At 41.9% G+C, this 15,957-nt stretch overlaps 1 protein-coding gene across 3 annotated transcripts; it reads right to left on the bottom strand.

Annotated features, from left to right (window-relative positions):
* Positions 1-3,436: 3,436 nt before the first annotated feature.
* si:dkey-154p10.3 (zinc finger protein 454) lies at positions 3,437-15,802 on the bottom strand. 3 transcript variants are annotated; one of them, XM_064943427.1, is made up of 8 exons: positions 15,698-15,802; positions 14,689-15,238; positions 13,833-14,511; positions 11,753-11,849; positions 8,812-9,024; positions 5,199-5,332; positions 4,009-4,132; positions 3,437-3,810 (listed from the first exon to the last, which is right to left on the bottom strand). In XM_064943427.1, the coding sequence occupies exons 1-8, from the start codon at positions 15,712-15,714 to the stop codon at positions 3,603-3,605; spliced, it is 2,022 nt and encodes a 673-aa protein (XP_064799499.1). In that variant the 5' UTR covers positions 15,715-15,802; the 3' UTR covers positions 3,437-3,602. The 3 variants fall into 3 exon arrangements, with proteins under 3 accessions (XP_064799499.1, XP_064799507.1, XP_064799513.1); XM_064943435.1 differs by having other exon boundaries at positions 15,588-15,799; XM_064943441.1 differs by having other exon boundaries at positions 15,614-15,799.
* Positions 15,803-15,957: the final 155 nt, after the last annotated feature.

The raw sequence follows: 15,957 nt of genomic DNA, 5'->3' as shown, positions 1-15,957 counted from the left end.
GTCCACTTCATCAGATGAGCGTTAAAACCACCACCCCTTTTGAATTTCTTTGCCCACTGCCCTCTGGTCCACTTCTTCATCAGATGAGCGTTAAAACCACCACCCCTTTTGAATTTCTTTGCCCACTGCCCTCTGGTCCACTTCTTCATCAGATGAGCGTTAAAACCATCACCCCTTTTGAATTTCTTTGCCCACTGCCCTCTGGTCCACTTCTTCATCAGATGAGCGTTAAAACCATCACCCCTTTTGAATTTCTTTGCCCACTGCCCTCTGGTCCACTTCATCAGATGAGCGTTAAAACCATCACCCCTTTTGAATTTCTTTGACCACTGCCCTCTGGTCCACTTCATCAGATGAGCGTTAAAACCATCACCCCTTTTGAATTTCTTTGCCCACTGCCCTCTGGTCCACTTCATCAGATGAGCGTTAAAACCATCACCCCTTTTGAATTTCTTTGCCCACTGCCCTCTGGTCCACTTCTTCATCAGATGAGCGTTAAAACCATCACCCCTTTTGAATTTCTTTGCCCATGGGCTAAATATATTTCGCCTCCCCAGTTCTTTTTCCACAAAACTTCATCTAAAATTGTTGAATGGGTTTCCTGTAAACAATAGATATTAAATTCCTTCTCTTTTAGCCAGGTAAATGCTGATCGTCTTGTCTTATTATCTGCTAGGCCATTACAATTCTAACTGGCTATACTTATTTCACCACTTACCATAATGAGACACAACTTTCAATTATTTTCATCAAAATATATGTTTGTAAACACACCATTAAAAATAACATGACATGATGATTGAGTGTCTATATAGCTGTACCATAATATTTTCATTGCTACTAGGTCCCTACTATTCCACCCGCTAAAAGCCCTCCTCATCCCGAGTTGGGTTGTCATCCCAATGCCCGGCAGACCACCTGTATCCCATAGCCTTGAACCGACTGGGATCCATCCTTTGAAAAGAGCACACAGTGCCATTCACCGAATTGAAGTAGATCAACTGCCAAATGCATTTCCATCGCCCTCAACTCGATTTGTATTATATATAGCTGTGAATCATCCTCTATTGTCCCTAACATCTTTTACTCCTTCGCAACGGTTGTGGGATACACACATACCCACACACACTCAACCCTTTCCCCCCACACAACCATAAGATCACATTCTCAACAACTGCACCATCCCAAAGCCCAACTCAAGAAATGTCTTGATTTGCAAATGCACTACAGAAGGCCTGCAAGACCACGCAAAATAATGGGCAGAAATTGAGATTTTATTAACCATTGTCACATCCTAGATGATGGAGGTCAAGTGTACACCTTTTCCCTGAAACACTCACAATACGGTCACCCGTATTGACCATATTCCCAAGCATCTCCATGCAGTCAAACCCTGCCACCAGGGTCACAATAATATACCCCCTCTCTGAATGTCCGAGTGTGACCCCTCTCCATGGGTTACTGCAGCTAGTGTTGCCAGCACTGCCACTGCCTGGGTGGGGCACCCCACCGGAATCCCCACCAGCTAGGTACAAGGTCGTCAAGGTTCTCATTAGCAGCTTTGAGAATTTCCTTGTGTAGTATGCTCTCCCTTTAGGGGGCTTTGGCTTTACAGGACCAACCCTGCCAAGCAGGCTCAGAATCTTGAGGGGGCAGTGCTGCTCTTGGTCTCTGACCTCATTTTGGCTGCATACAGACCACTTACAGCAGGCCCATAAAACAGTTAGGGACTTCTCCTTAGTATCTGGGTCATTCAGGTGGGTGTCTAGGGTATAGGGTCGTGGACCATACCATTAAAATAGGATCATAAATAAATAATTAGATATAATTTATTTAAAAAATTTAGTTCCCCATGATAGGACAGTAAATAAATTAAATGAATAATTTATTTTAAAATTGTTCCACAATCATAGGACAATAAATACATAAGACGTATAATTCATTATAAAAGACATTGTGGCAGCAGACTTTGTGAAAATGTATATTTGTGTCAGTCTCAAAACTTTTGGCCGCGGGTGTGGTGTCCAAATAATATCCAAGCGCTCCGATTGGTTGGGAATAGCAGCGTTATAATGGGTGAGGGATAACTAAGGTAGGCTGAACAGCCAAACTAAGTCAGGTAGAGAGGAGCAGGACAGATTTTTTTACAGGCCTACTGCATAGAAAATGTATGTTTGTGAAAGTGGAGGAGAGAAAGTGCATTGGTGTGACTACTTTTGGCCGGTTATGATAACATTGTCGCACTGATGCATTGCAAATGGTGGCACAGGACATACAGAGATGAACACAGTGAAAAAGCAGACCCAATGGAATTGACAACCATTACAAAAATGGAAATCACTTGCAAACCACTTAAGCAATGAGGCAATGACATGCTGTAAAATATGTGCAGGCTAAACTGAGTTTGTTGTTGAATTACTACATTTAAGTATGAATTACTATATTATTTCTCGTTAGGCCTACATTTACATTGCAGTATTATTTGCAGTTGTCACTATGACAATGAACACACACTGTAAGCACTGAATGGTCTGAACCAGTGTCTGTGAGTTCGAGACCTCATGAATGGTCTTGTGTTAGCACCTTATCAATAGGCAGCTTGCTGTAGGATAGGTTGATCAGTTGATTGAAAGGGTAGGACTGTAGAACGATAAATGATAAACTTTCCTTTAGTGTGGATGCTCACCAACGTTTTACAGTTACTGTATGTAGCCTATAGTTGATCATTAGTTGTTGTTATAGTTATTGGCTTGCTGGGTGGCCCAGGCCTTAACTATACAACACTAACATTATTATCACAACAGAACTAGCCTACTATAAAGTTTACTTACACTAATTCATGATTACTTGACTTTTATTCTCCTAAAATTGACTCTTTCAAATAATTGACTCTGGCAAGTTTGGCACCGGCGTGCTGCAGTAGAGGTAAAGCGGAAGTCGAATCCATCACTTCTGTCATTTGGTTGTGCTCATAGCAACGTTCGAAAATGGGGTGGATTTGAGCTTAAAAATTACATTTACATGTCGGCTATGCCCAGAAATGCCCTTGTCTGGAGCAAAGGATCCCAATTTCAAACTCTCCCAAAAAATTGTTCCAAACTCAAAAAAACTGCCAATAATGAATATTACATGAAAAAAGATTGTATGTAGTTTCTTGCAATTGTCCTCTCTGACTTTAAATAATATCTCTCTCAAAACTGTGATCCCTAAAAAATGTGTCCGGGGATTTGGTCAGATTTGTCTAACATCCTACATTTATCAGGAATGAGCAGGGTTAAACCATAAGGACCCCTTCTCCAGCTAGCCTGTTCTCTCTGTTGCTGCACGGCAAGCGGTACCGATTCAACTTCAGAAACTTCACAGAAAATGATTTGGTTATTACTATGTAATTACCAATTACCATTTCATTTCTAAAGTCAAGTATTGTGAGGTGTAGTAAAATAGATGTACTTGTTTAATATGATGAAAGACACATTTTCATTCAAGACCAGGGTCATGTTCCATTAGGCCACACAATGGAAAAAGAAGTCCAGGTTGTCCCTCTCAATCAGTCAGTTTTCTTTCGTTTGGTGACTACTGAACATGACCCAGAGAGGTCAGCATTACTGGACCCTTCCTGCAGAGACAGAGGATTTGGGACGTTTGGGTGTCCTTGGTCCCAATACGTGGGATGGTTCAGAAGAGTGGTGCTTGCGCACATGGCGCAGCAGCAGCTGGCGGTCCGGTGTAGCGTACGGACAGAGGTGGCAGGGGAAAGACTCGCCTGTGTGGTGGCGTCGTGCGTGGAGATCTAAGCTCTTTTTCTGGATGCTACAGAAAGATTGAAAGAGAAAGAGGGAGATAGTGAGAGCGAGACAGACAGGGAGGGAGAGAGAGAGCTAACTTACAATGTCGGCAGTGTGGGAGACTGGCGAGGCACACAGAGTAGGTCATTGAGGAGTAGAGATAGAGTTAGCAAACGATTAACGTGAACTCTAAACATGCATTAGTGGGTGTGTGTGTGGTTACCTGCTGTAGGGACAGTACTGGCAGCAGTAGGGCCTCTCCTGTGTGTGCGTGCGGGAGTGTCGGCGCAGGGAGCTGCTGTCGATGGAGGCGTAGGGACACTGAAGGCATTTGAAGGGCTTCTCACCTACAGGTAGATAGTTGACAGCTCAGAGGTCACAAAGACAGTAAGGCTTCAATCTGAACCTTTTATCACATATTATTGTCACACTAAAAACTCTGTACAAGATTATTGGTGGGCTCAGAACATTGTTTTTCAATTTGAAAAGCTGGCTTTTCACTAGTCACTACAGTAGGTATTTAAAGGCAAGTACAACAATCTATGTGACTGTGGCCCTCAAGGACAGGTTGGGAACTCTGCACCCCTTGTATAGTAGAAAGACATTTTTAAACCGAAAGCTGCTGTAGATAACTGTTTTATTGGGCCAGAGTAGGTAGCTACTTAAAGGGCAATTTCACCACTTTTCAACCTCATTTTCATAATCTTCAGCAAAAAAACAGTTACTATTATGGGGTTCAGTAGCTTTCCAAACTATTGACAAAAAAAATGTTTTGCTCAGAATCAAACTGCAAATTATTACTCTGTTGACCTGTGCACCCCAATTCCCCAAAAAAATGGCTGCATTATGTAGTAAATATTGGTGTCGGCTTTCCTGCATGTTTCTCGGGGTAGCCCTATCTGGGAGAAACACGGAATTCCCCTAAACATTGTGTTTGTTATGTATATATCATGTCAGTGGAATGGAAAATTGACCTATATGGGATGAACATTTCAGTCTTCAACCTGATGGCATATTATACAACTTCACTACTGTTACCATGGCCACACAGCTCTCAAAGTCATTGCTGGGAGAGAAGGTGCGGGAAAAGTTTTCTAATAAATTTGGGCTACGGCAACATCCCCCCGCCCCTTGGTAAGAACCAACGCACAATGGGCAAATAATTGAGTTACTCCTCCAGCAGTGTTCCCGACACTGGATTTTGAATGTCCAGCTATTCTGGACTTGTCTCTTCACAATACAAATGTAACACTCCAAAACGTACACATTTCCCACATGTACAAGTCACACACACAGTAATATGTGCCTTACTACACAGGTACAACAATGTAATGAATAACACAGTTATTGTGTGTGTCCTTGTGCGGACTACAGCACCAGCTAGGATGATTGAACATGGTCTAAAGACGTTACCTGTATGAACACGGAGGTGCTGTACCAGTGAGGCCTTGAGCCGGGTGCTGTAGTGGCAATGGGGACACTCAAAGGGCTTGTCCCCCTGGTGGATGCCCATGTGGCGACGCATGGTCAGCTTGGTGGAGAACTTCCTGTCATGGCAGGAAAAAGGGCTCATTGAGATGCATTTACAACCTGGTCATACTTTAAATAAACAACACGTTATGAAGGCTTTATATGTCATTCAGAAAGTCTTTATAAGCACTACATCAATGCTTCAGAAATTGTGTATACATTAGGCCTTAAAGGTTGTAGTTTGTTTAAAGTGGGCTTCCTCTATGCATGTCTCTCAAACCCACACTGTAGCATTTACTTGATATGTGCTGCAATTATACCACCATAAAGTGGCAATGATTCTATGAAAGTTTTACACATAGAATTAGAACACTAGAACATGAACCTTCTTATAAACCACGTTTCCATCCACAGCTTTTATGTGCATGTTACGGATACAGTTATCCTGTGTTTCTTTTCTCTCCTTCTCCCCTCTCAGGTGAAAATCATCACTCCCCAATCAGTCAACAATCAATCATCAATCAGAAGACACACCTCCTCATATTTCCTAAACCTATCACAGTTCCTTCCCCATGGTTTAAAAACCCCATCATTTGTTTGTTCAAGAGCTCAGCTCAATCTCTCTGTAAATGCCATGTCTGTAGGTCTCTGTGTTTCACTCTCGCTTTGTGTCGTAACCTCTCTTTTGTTTAAGCACCTCATAGCACTTTGTCATCACCTGTGAGTATTGTTTTTGGTTATGGTGTTTGTGTTTGATTGCTGGTGGAAAAGGGGGAAACCAAGACAAGTCGCCCATGGGCATACACTACCCGTAGGTGAACTTTGTTAAATACACTAGTTAGAACTGGGCGGACCACCCACTGTATTTTTGGTTAGTTAGCTGTTGTTAAAGTAGGCTAGTCTAGCTTAGGGGTGTTTTTGAATACTTATAGTTTCTTTCCTTGGGTCCAGCTCAGCCCCTTTTCCTGCTCCCCCCATTACCGTGTGTTTATAAATAAACCTAGAGTTTGACGGTAGATTTCAGTTGTTGTGCTTATTTCGTTCACACTTTTCCTTTGTCACAATAATAATTTGCATGAGTTATGTTACGAGTCTCATTACCATCCCCCCCCTAGACTGTCGGGCCAAAAGGGATTCGTAACAGTGCATAAAGTCATACCATATATAAAAAAAAATCATGACAGCTGTGATTGAAACAGGAAGCTTCAGTACAATTTTGTAAATGCCGACAGATCATTTGTTCGTTTGACATGGTGGGAACTTTTTGTGTTGGTAAAATTAATTATGCAAGAAATGTCAGTAATGCTTTTATGCGCAAATATTGATATAATAACCATCATATCAAAGTAAACTTCATGTCACACGATGACATGTCCTCCCACTACAACTCGTCAGGAAAGCATGCAGTTTGCTAGGCTACAGATGTAATAAGTTATGATGAACTGATGAGCTTGATGTTCCTTCACAAAAAATATTGAGGGTCTTATTCTGGTGACATGATGATCGATGCTTGGCAAACTAAAATATTATCGCTCTTATCATAATAATCTCATCATTTAGACTAGCCTACCTGCACTGTATCCGTTATTGGCTAGAGCACACGTGCCAAGACCAGAGGAGGTACATTTGCTATTTAACCTAAAGGTTTTTGTGACAAAACTCAGGAGTGAGTGGAGTGGAAAATGTGATGCAAACACATTGAACTTTAGATTTTTATTTTGAACATGAAAACTTAAGCGAAAATTACTTTGTGTGCACTACGCCATCACACACTGGGGCGGCAGGGTAGCCTAGTGGTTAGAGCTGAGCTGACAAGGTACAAATCTGTCGTTCTGCCCCTGAACAGGCAGTTAACCCACTGTTCCTAGGCCGTCATTGAAAATAAGAATTTGTTTTTAACTGACTTGCCTAGTTAAATAAAGGTAAAAAAAATAAGCAAATAAGATTCTATCCGCACAAAGTCCATTTGGTGGAGACACCACTGGTGAAAAAAAATATATTTTCTTAATGCAGATTTTTGAATATTCGCATTAAAATCTGTCGCCAATTGGATTGAAACCTAGCTACTGATGCAGTAAGGCCAATGGAACTCGATCCAAACAATGGAAACGCACGGGGGAAAGATTTGACGAATATCCACTTTGTTAAAATAAGATTTGTTGAATGTGCACCAATCTGGCATCCTTCTATCCGCCATGGTCTCCGTTCAATTGACCTCTTTACCACATCTATGATGGTATGAAAGGTCAGCGATTTTGGCAAGGGAGTTGTTCAACTATGGTTTGCCAGTGCTGTGCTAAGAATCTTAAAAAATTCATAGTGTAAAACTATCTGCACTGTATGTTTGTTAGCTAGCTAGCCATCCATTTCCATAAATGTTTCTAAATAACTGCCAATATGGCAACATTCCATTTGTACGAAACCTGTGTAAACAGTATTTTTAATTGTTAAATGTGATACGCCGTGTGTAACATCCATTTGTTGTTTACTCCGCTACTTGAGTCATCATCACCTATGTCAGTCAGTCACTCACTCCACACAGACCTAGTACCACACCGTCACTTAAGGAGCGCTCTACCAGTGCTGGCAGGGGCCTAAATCCGTATGTTGTTTGTGCAACAGTATCTTCCAAATCAAATAGGAATAGGCGAAGCATGAATATGTTGGCTACATGAATAAAGATTTAATGTAACCAAAGATTATAGGGTCCCCAAAGAAACACAGAACATCACTTTGGTTCCTACCCTGTCACAATAACTCGTCCATGACATTTTCATTTGTTGTCATGTCAAACACACACCTTATTCAAAGTGCCCAGTATTATTTATATTCTAACTATAGACTTGTAATAGAACATTCTATTTCCATGATTCCAAAAGTTCATCCAAGTGTTTTGATCTATATCACAATTGCAACATTTGGTTAAAAATAAGGCCTAGTTTTTTTTGCCCATATCGTGACAGTGTGGAAATTATCTCAAATGAGTGCAAGAAATGCTGAAATTGATGGAAATGCAGGAAATTATTTTAGGTTGAAGTTGAATTGAACAGTATAAAACAATCAATCAGAATGGAGAAAGACCCATTGAAATAATTTAGAATGTATGTGTTTCCACCCTAGGGTCACGTACTACTCAATGTAGAACTTTTATTGATCAAAAACATAAAATACCTTCAAATAGTCATACCGTAAAATTAAAATACCATTTATGATATAATATTTTGGCCATATCGCCCAGCCCTAATCACATGCCTTACTTTTATTGTCCTGCACAAGTAAAAGCAGGAAATGCATCACCTATGCCTCTACTGCCATTCATTAGACTGGTTTGGATTTCTCTCGGACCACAATGGCTGCCATTTTCAGACCATTCTGGAACTTTGAGGGGTTTAATTTAATAGGATCTCTATGGTTTTACAGCCCAGTTTTACATGGTACTGAAAACACACAGAAAAGGAAATAAACAAAGCTTCTGCAATACTCTTTTCTTCCACAACAAACTGTACTCTGACCCCTTGTGGTAAAATGTATTACTGACACTTCTGAGTGACTGTACCTGTTGCAGAGGGCACAGCAGAACTCTTTCCTCCCTTTCTTCCTCACCGATTCCTCCGCTTTCTGCCCTTGCTCCTCTCTGCGCTCCTCTCTGCCCTCCTCTCCGTCCTTTCTTCCCCTCTGCTTCGGAATCCACTTATTCCACTTTTCTGGCTCCACTCCTTGCAGATCTTGTGGGTAATTACTTTCGTGGGTGAACTTCCTCAAAGCACAACTGTGGGTTGGAGATGGCAACGTTAAATGGACAATCTGCACTTGAAAACAACAACAAATCGGTCACGACGCCATTGTCGTTTTGGTAAACAGCTGAGGGATGGATGGGTTGTCGAAATATAACCAGTCTCAAATTCATAAAGACAGCCATTAATGCAAGGGCTGACCATCCATGAGATCATTATAGTTTTAACCATGAGGCTATAAAGTGTCTATAAAAGCATTCGGGAAATATTCAAACCCCGTTACTTTACAGCCTAAAATGGATTCAACTGTTTTCCCAAATCAATCTACACACAATACCCCATAATGACGAAGCAAAAACACACACCTGATTCCAGGGTTTTTCTTAATTTTTTACAATTTTCTACATTGTAGAATAATAGTGAAGACATCAGAACTATGAAATAAGACACACGGAATCATGTAGTAAGCATAAGTGTCAAATCAAAAAATATATATATATATTTGAGATTCTTCAAAGTATCCACCTTTTGCGTTGATGACAACTTTGCACATTCTTAGCATTCAACCAGCTTCATGAGGTAGTCACCTGGAATCCATTTCAATTAACAAGTGTGACTTGTTAAAAATGAATTTCTGGATTTTTTTTCCCTTCTTAATGCGTTTTAGACAATCAGTTGTGTTGTGTCAAGGTAGGAGTGGTATACAGAAGATAGCCCTATTTGGTAAAAGACAAAGCCCATATTATGGGAAGAAAAGCTCAAATAACCAAAGAGAAACAACAGTCCATCACTACTTTAAGACATAAAGGTCAGTCAATACGGAAAATTTGCAGTTGCAAAAACCATCAAGCACTATGATGAAACTGGCTCTCATGAGGACCTTTCTGTTTCCAACCACTGTCTTTGTGAGACACGGAGCGAGGTGAACAGATGATCTCAGCATGTGTGGTTCCCACCGTGAAGCATGGAGGTATGATGGTGCTTTGCTGGTGACACTGTCAGTGATTCTTTAGCAATACGCCATCCCATCTGTTTAGCGCTTAGCGGGACTATCATTTGTTTTTCAACAGGACGTGCTGCATCAGATGACCTGGCCTCCACAATCACCCAACCTCAACCCAATTGAGATGGTTTGGGATGAGTTGGACCGCAGAGTGAAGGAAAAGCAACCAACAAGTGCTCAGCATATGTGGGAACTCCTTCAAGGCTGTTGGAAAAGCATTCCAGGTGAAGCTGGTTGAGAGAATGCCAAGAGTGTGCAAAGCTGTCATCAGCTACTATGAAGAATCTAAAATATATTTAGATTTGTTTAAAAAAAACTTGGTTACTATATGATTTGATGTCTTCACTACTATTCTACAATGTAGAAAACAGTAAAAATAAATAAAAACCCTTGACTGAGTAGGTGTGTCCAAACTTTTGACTAGTACTGTAACTATTCAGACGCTTTATTCAGTATGGACCTTTGGCAGCGATAACAGCCTCGAGTCTTCTTGGGAATGATGCTACAAGCTTGGCACACTTGTATTTGGAGGTTTCTCCCATTTCTTCTCTGCAGGTAATCCATCTCAAAGCATCACTGCAGAGCTATTTTCAGGTATCTTCAGAGATGTTCGATCGTGTTCAAGTCCGGGCTCTGGCTGGGCCCCTCAAGGCATTCAGGTTTCGTCAGACCAGAGAATCTTGTTTCTCATGGTCAGAGTCCTTTAGGGGCCACTCCAAGCGGGCTGTCGTGCCTTTTACTGAGGAGTGGCTGGCCACTCTACCATAAAGGCCTGACTGGTGGAGCGCTGCAGAGATGGTTGTCCTTCTGGAAGGTTCTCCCATCTCCACAGAGAAACTCTGGAGCTCTGTTATTAGTGACCATTGGCTTCTTGGGCACCTCCCTGACCAAGACCCTTCTCCCCCGATTGCTCAGTTTGGCCGAGCGGCCAGCTCTAGGAAGAGTCTTGGTGGTTCTAAACCTATTGGGGAACTTCAATGCTGCAGACATTTTTTGGTACCCTTCCCCAGATCTGTGCCTCGACACAATCCTTTCTCGGAGCTCTATGGAAAATTCCTTCGACGTCATGGCTTGGTTTTTTCTCTGACATGCACTGTCAACTGTGGGAACTTATACAGACAGGTGTGTGCCTTTCCAAATCATGTCCAATCAATTGAATTTACCACAGGTAAATTTCTACCACCAATCAAGTGGTAGAAACATCAAGGGTGATCAATGGAAACAGGATGCACCTGAGCTCAATGAGTCACAAGGGTCTGAATACTTATATAAATAAAATTTCATAAATGCCTTATTTACATATTTTTTTTTTTTTACTGTTTGAGACAAAAGTTATATTCTTCACTAATCAATGGGTATACAGTATATCTTTACCAAGTATATTATCAAGTCCAAAATGGTTGTACCAATACCAGATTGCCCCTTTAATGGTCAAAGACGTATGGTTGAGATAATCAACTCTCAACTGTGTTCCAAGACCAACTTGTGAAAATTCATCCAAATAGATTTTAAACAGTATTCCCATTAAAATTCTTTAAAAAGTTAATTTTTTCCTGAAAGCTATTTGATTGAGCCATTGTGCCATGTCTAATCATTGATTACTTCACAGAATAGAGGGAAGAAGGATGCATTTTTATGAAACTCAAATATGGCATATGTCCAGACCAAATGCTTTTTAAATATTTTGGGTGCACACAATGAGTAGGTTGGTTTGTTGCTCTCAGACTATGGCGCGGGAAGGGAACAGGCAAACTACTTACACGACATGGGTGCTCAGTCCATCCGGGTTTGTCAGTCTGTCTCCAAAGGCTTTGTGCTCTGAGAGAATGTGTTTGTGCAGCTTGTCCCACGACTTATCTGGAAGACAGACAGAGATGGTACAGCTGGGTAAAATTTGTATCATCTGTATTAATGTAAATGTGTTCATCGCTGAATAGAGTTGGAAAGCTGCTGGTAATTTACCAAAGTTAACAGAATCTTTGGTAACTTGGGGAATTAAAGACACTCTCCTGATATTTTCCTTTTGAAAAACAATATCCCAAGAATAAATACAGTACTGTACACACACAGGGTAAAAAAAATACATTGCGCAAATGGTGTACTTTTTAGATTGAATGTCCTTCTTGAAGCTTGCAGTTCTAGGAGTTGTTCTGATCGTGGTATTGTCGGTCCCCACCCTTTCTTGCGGGAACAATTAGCTTGAGTTATCAGGCTATGGTTTGGAGGGCTACTCCAATCCAGACTCATTGCGGAGAAGAAACTAATGTACGTGAGCGTGGCTTTTAGCCGGAGCAAGGAGTCTGGGTAGCCAGTCAACCCAAACCCCACACCAAGCCCAACCCAATGGCCAGTATACAGTATCAGTTTGACAAGTTGTATGAAGCTGCAACTCAGAGCATTGTTTATTCATACTATGTAATGTACTGCCAGTGTTTTTTGTGATGTTTTTGTTTTTTTCCCTGATCAGAGAAATTAGCAATTGAAGTCGCTTGCGTTTCCCCCCAAAATGAAGTGAAAGTACCAGCTACCGGGCTGTTCCTGCTTTTATCCTCTTGTGTAATCAAATGTATCACAGCATTTTCTTTGCAGCTTTGGGTAGAAAACCAATAGCTTTTTGTGTGGTTATCCTCACAAGTTAAGCCAGTCCCCCATGAAAGCAATTCATTTTGTCCTTCTCTTAGCAACCAAACTCTCCTTGAATATGTCCCACATGTGGCAGCTCTCTGAGAAGGCTATGCCTATGGTGCAATTATCATATGAAGCCCAATAATGTGATGGAGAAATGGGTTATTGACTAAACACAACCCAATACCATTACAAAACACTATACAGTGTATGTTTGGGACTTTTATCATTGAAAACCCTTAGAGACTATAACATAACTGCTGTAGCCTAACGGTTTGCTGTAGTCTAAGGGAATAAACCACACACAGGGGCAGTTTCCTGGACATAGATTAAGCCTAAGGGAAGGAAAAACTGAATTGCTTTCATTGAGGACTGGCTTGAATTGTGAGGATGATCAATTTATTTTCATCACAAAAGCTATTGGTTTTCTACCCAAGGTTTGAAAGATAATGTTGTGATACACTTAATAAACACAAGAGACCAGCAAAATGGATAAACGGGTGTGGCAATAGCAGGAACAGCATCTGGTGAGCAAAAGCTGGTACATTGACACTTATTTATGGGGGGAAATTACACTTATTTATGGGGGAAAATGCAGGTGACTTCAATTAATACTCTTTCTGAATGGGCAAAAAGCATCAGCAACAATACTCCAAGCAGCAGCTTCATACTACTTGTCAAACATAGAGAACTGATACTGTATACTGGCCGTTGGGGTGGGCGGCTTAAAAACAAAAGTCTTACTCATTGTTAGGATGAAGTTTTGTCCAGATGTTACGTACTATATTTATTGAATGTTATCTGAATCCTATAAATTAAAATTGCCAATTTGGGTGCAATCAATTAGATTAAATTCTTCAGAGATCAAATTATATTTTAACAAAACAATATTGCAGAAATGCTTATCTTATTAGTTTCTAACTACAGAAACAATTTCAGAACAATCTTAGATGTTGGGTGTCAAAATCCTCTCGCATTTTGAGGTGGAACGACCCCAGAGATAATTACAGACATCTGTGATAATATGTACCCAAAAAGGCAACCGGATGTCACCTGATAAAATTTTAAAAAACTTGACAGATACCAAAATTTGAGTAGTTTACTGGTAAAGATTCCAGTAATAAACCCTCCCTTTGCAACTCTATCCCGGAACAAGTTCAATGTTAGGTGGAATAGTAGGGTAAAATTGGAACAAACACGGGAACAGATCCTCACCACTGTAGTCACAGTGCTGGCACGTGAAGCATTCTTGAGGACTCCGCCGTTGACTGTGGTGCCGCCGCTCATGTGCATCCCGGGACTTAACACTCCGGAACTTCCGGAGACAAACCTGGCAGCCATGGGGCCTTATCCCCCTCTCTTTCTCTTTTTTCCCTCGTCGCATCCTCTTCCCGTGGGCCCTCCAGTGGCGCTCCATCTCCCCCCACCCGGCCGACGTCCAGCCGCACTGAAGGCACTTGAAGCCCCTGTCCCCGTTGTGGCATTTAAGGTGGACCTCAAGCAAGTGTCTAGAGGTCAGGGTGGCGCGGCAGAGGACACAGAACAGTGACCTCCGCTGCTTGGAGCCATGAGGAGGAGGGGACTGCTTTCCCTGGGACTGGGGCATTTTGTCATCCAGGGAGGTGTCTGACTCCAAACCCTCTTGCCCGATGGGAGTTGAGGGAAGCTGGGTAACCGCTCGGCCTGAGAGGCCCTTGTTGGCTGTGGAGATGCGACAGAGGCCCAGGGTCATGAGGTGAGCTGACTGGGCCATTTCATCATCCTTGGCCTCGTTTTTCACCACCGAGCCCATTGGACACGACAGGTTGACGGAGTCGGCAGCATCCAATCGGAACACGCTCTCCTCTTCGTCCTCCTCAACATGTCTCTCGTCCTCCTCAAACAAAGTGCTCACCTGTATAGGACCAGAGCAGGATAAACAAAACTGATTCTCAGCTAAAAATCTGTGAATATATTGCCTACATAGAATTGGAAATTACTAGTCCACCTTTAGTGACGAATCCACTCGACTGGAATTTTCACTGCATTTGAAACACAATTTTTTCCCACTCCAGTTAAACTTCTCTCTTACCTCACAGGTCTGTGCAACGTGGAGGCTCCCGTCCGAGTTGGAACTCAGGGCCATGTCACATGACCGGGGACTGATATTGGGCAGCATGCCATACATGGGCAGCAGGAAGGACATGCGCTCCAAGCCCATATGATCCATCTGGTCATCATCAGCATCCTTTGAGACAGAATGGAGGTCATCCTCCAGGTTGTATCCTGGGGAGCCATTTTGGTCCAATTCATCATCATCATCATCTTCCCTGTCAACTCCCACCCCTACCTCAAGGCCATTGTCCTTCTCAAGACAGGGAAGACCAGGGCAGGAGGAGGCTCCTAAATCATGCCTCTCCAGTACGTGTGTTTGGATACTGCCTTTTAGGCCACTGGTGAACTGGCACACTCTGCAGCGGTAGACTTCAACCAGGAAGGCTTCCACTAAGGAAGCCACTTGGGCCTCCAGCCCCTTAGCAGTGACACAGTACAAGGAGGTGACCGTCTCTTCTGGAAGGTGTAGTGTGACTGGCCTGATGTCCTGGAAATCATAATTGACTGGACTCATCATCTGGGTTGAGCTAACATGGGGAGACAGAGGGATTGCATGAGATTAGCATAACTAAAATGTTGGGGATGCAACATTAGCTTCGTTTGAACTACACTTGTCCTAACCATACTCCGATTAAGGAAGATATTCTGTATTCAAGAGACATAATGAATAGAGAAAGTCTTGCTTAGTGTCTAACCTTACACTTGTTGACCATGCATAATAGGAAGAACTTAGTCATAGCACTACAAGTCAAGCTGGCTAGCTGTGGAAAATGCATGCATGCGAAACTGAAATCTACATTAAATACAAGCACATGCACGTAGGTAGATAATGAAGAACACACTGAATTTGCTGAAATATGCAACGTTTCTATTTACCACGATAGCTAGTTAGCGTTCATTACGTTTAATAAACATGGAATCGCGCTGAATTAAACTCGCTCGTCACCACAGAGCCAAATTCCAGGTAGCTAGGTAGCTAACGTTACCTAGATCTACAGTACATAGCAAGACATATTCGACAATAACGTCACATTTATATCAGCGATGAGTTCATGCTGTATGAAATGTAAACACGTCCGAAACGAACTAGATCCCAGCTGCCAATGAGCCAACCTGCTGACTTTTTTAGGGACCACTGACTGTTAATGGAATAGTTCGTTTCAGTACAGTAAATTACATTTTGTCTTATTGACTTAGAATTATATAATAGTGTGTCACATCAAAATATAGGCCCAAAGAAGATTCA

This window comes from Oncorhynchus masou, chromosome 3 (genome assembly GCF_036934945.1).
Source record: "Oncorhynchus masou masou isolate Uvic2021 chromosome 3, UVic_Omas_1.1, whole genome shotgun sequence".
Taxonomy (NCBI): Eukaryota; Metazoa; Chordata; class Actinopteri; order Salmoniformes; family Salmonidae; genus Oncorhynchus; species Oncorhynchus masou.
This window is presented reverse-complemented; position numbering and strand designations above follow the sequence as displayed.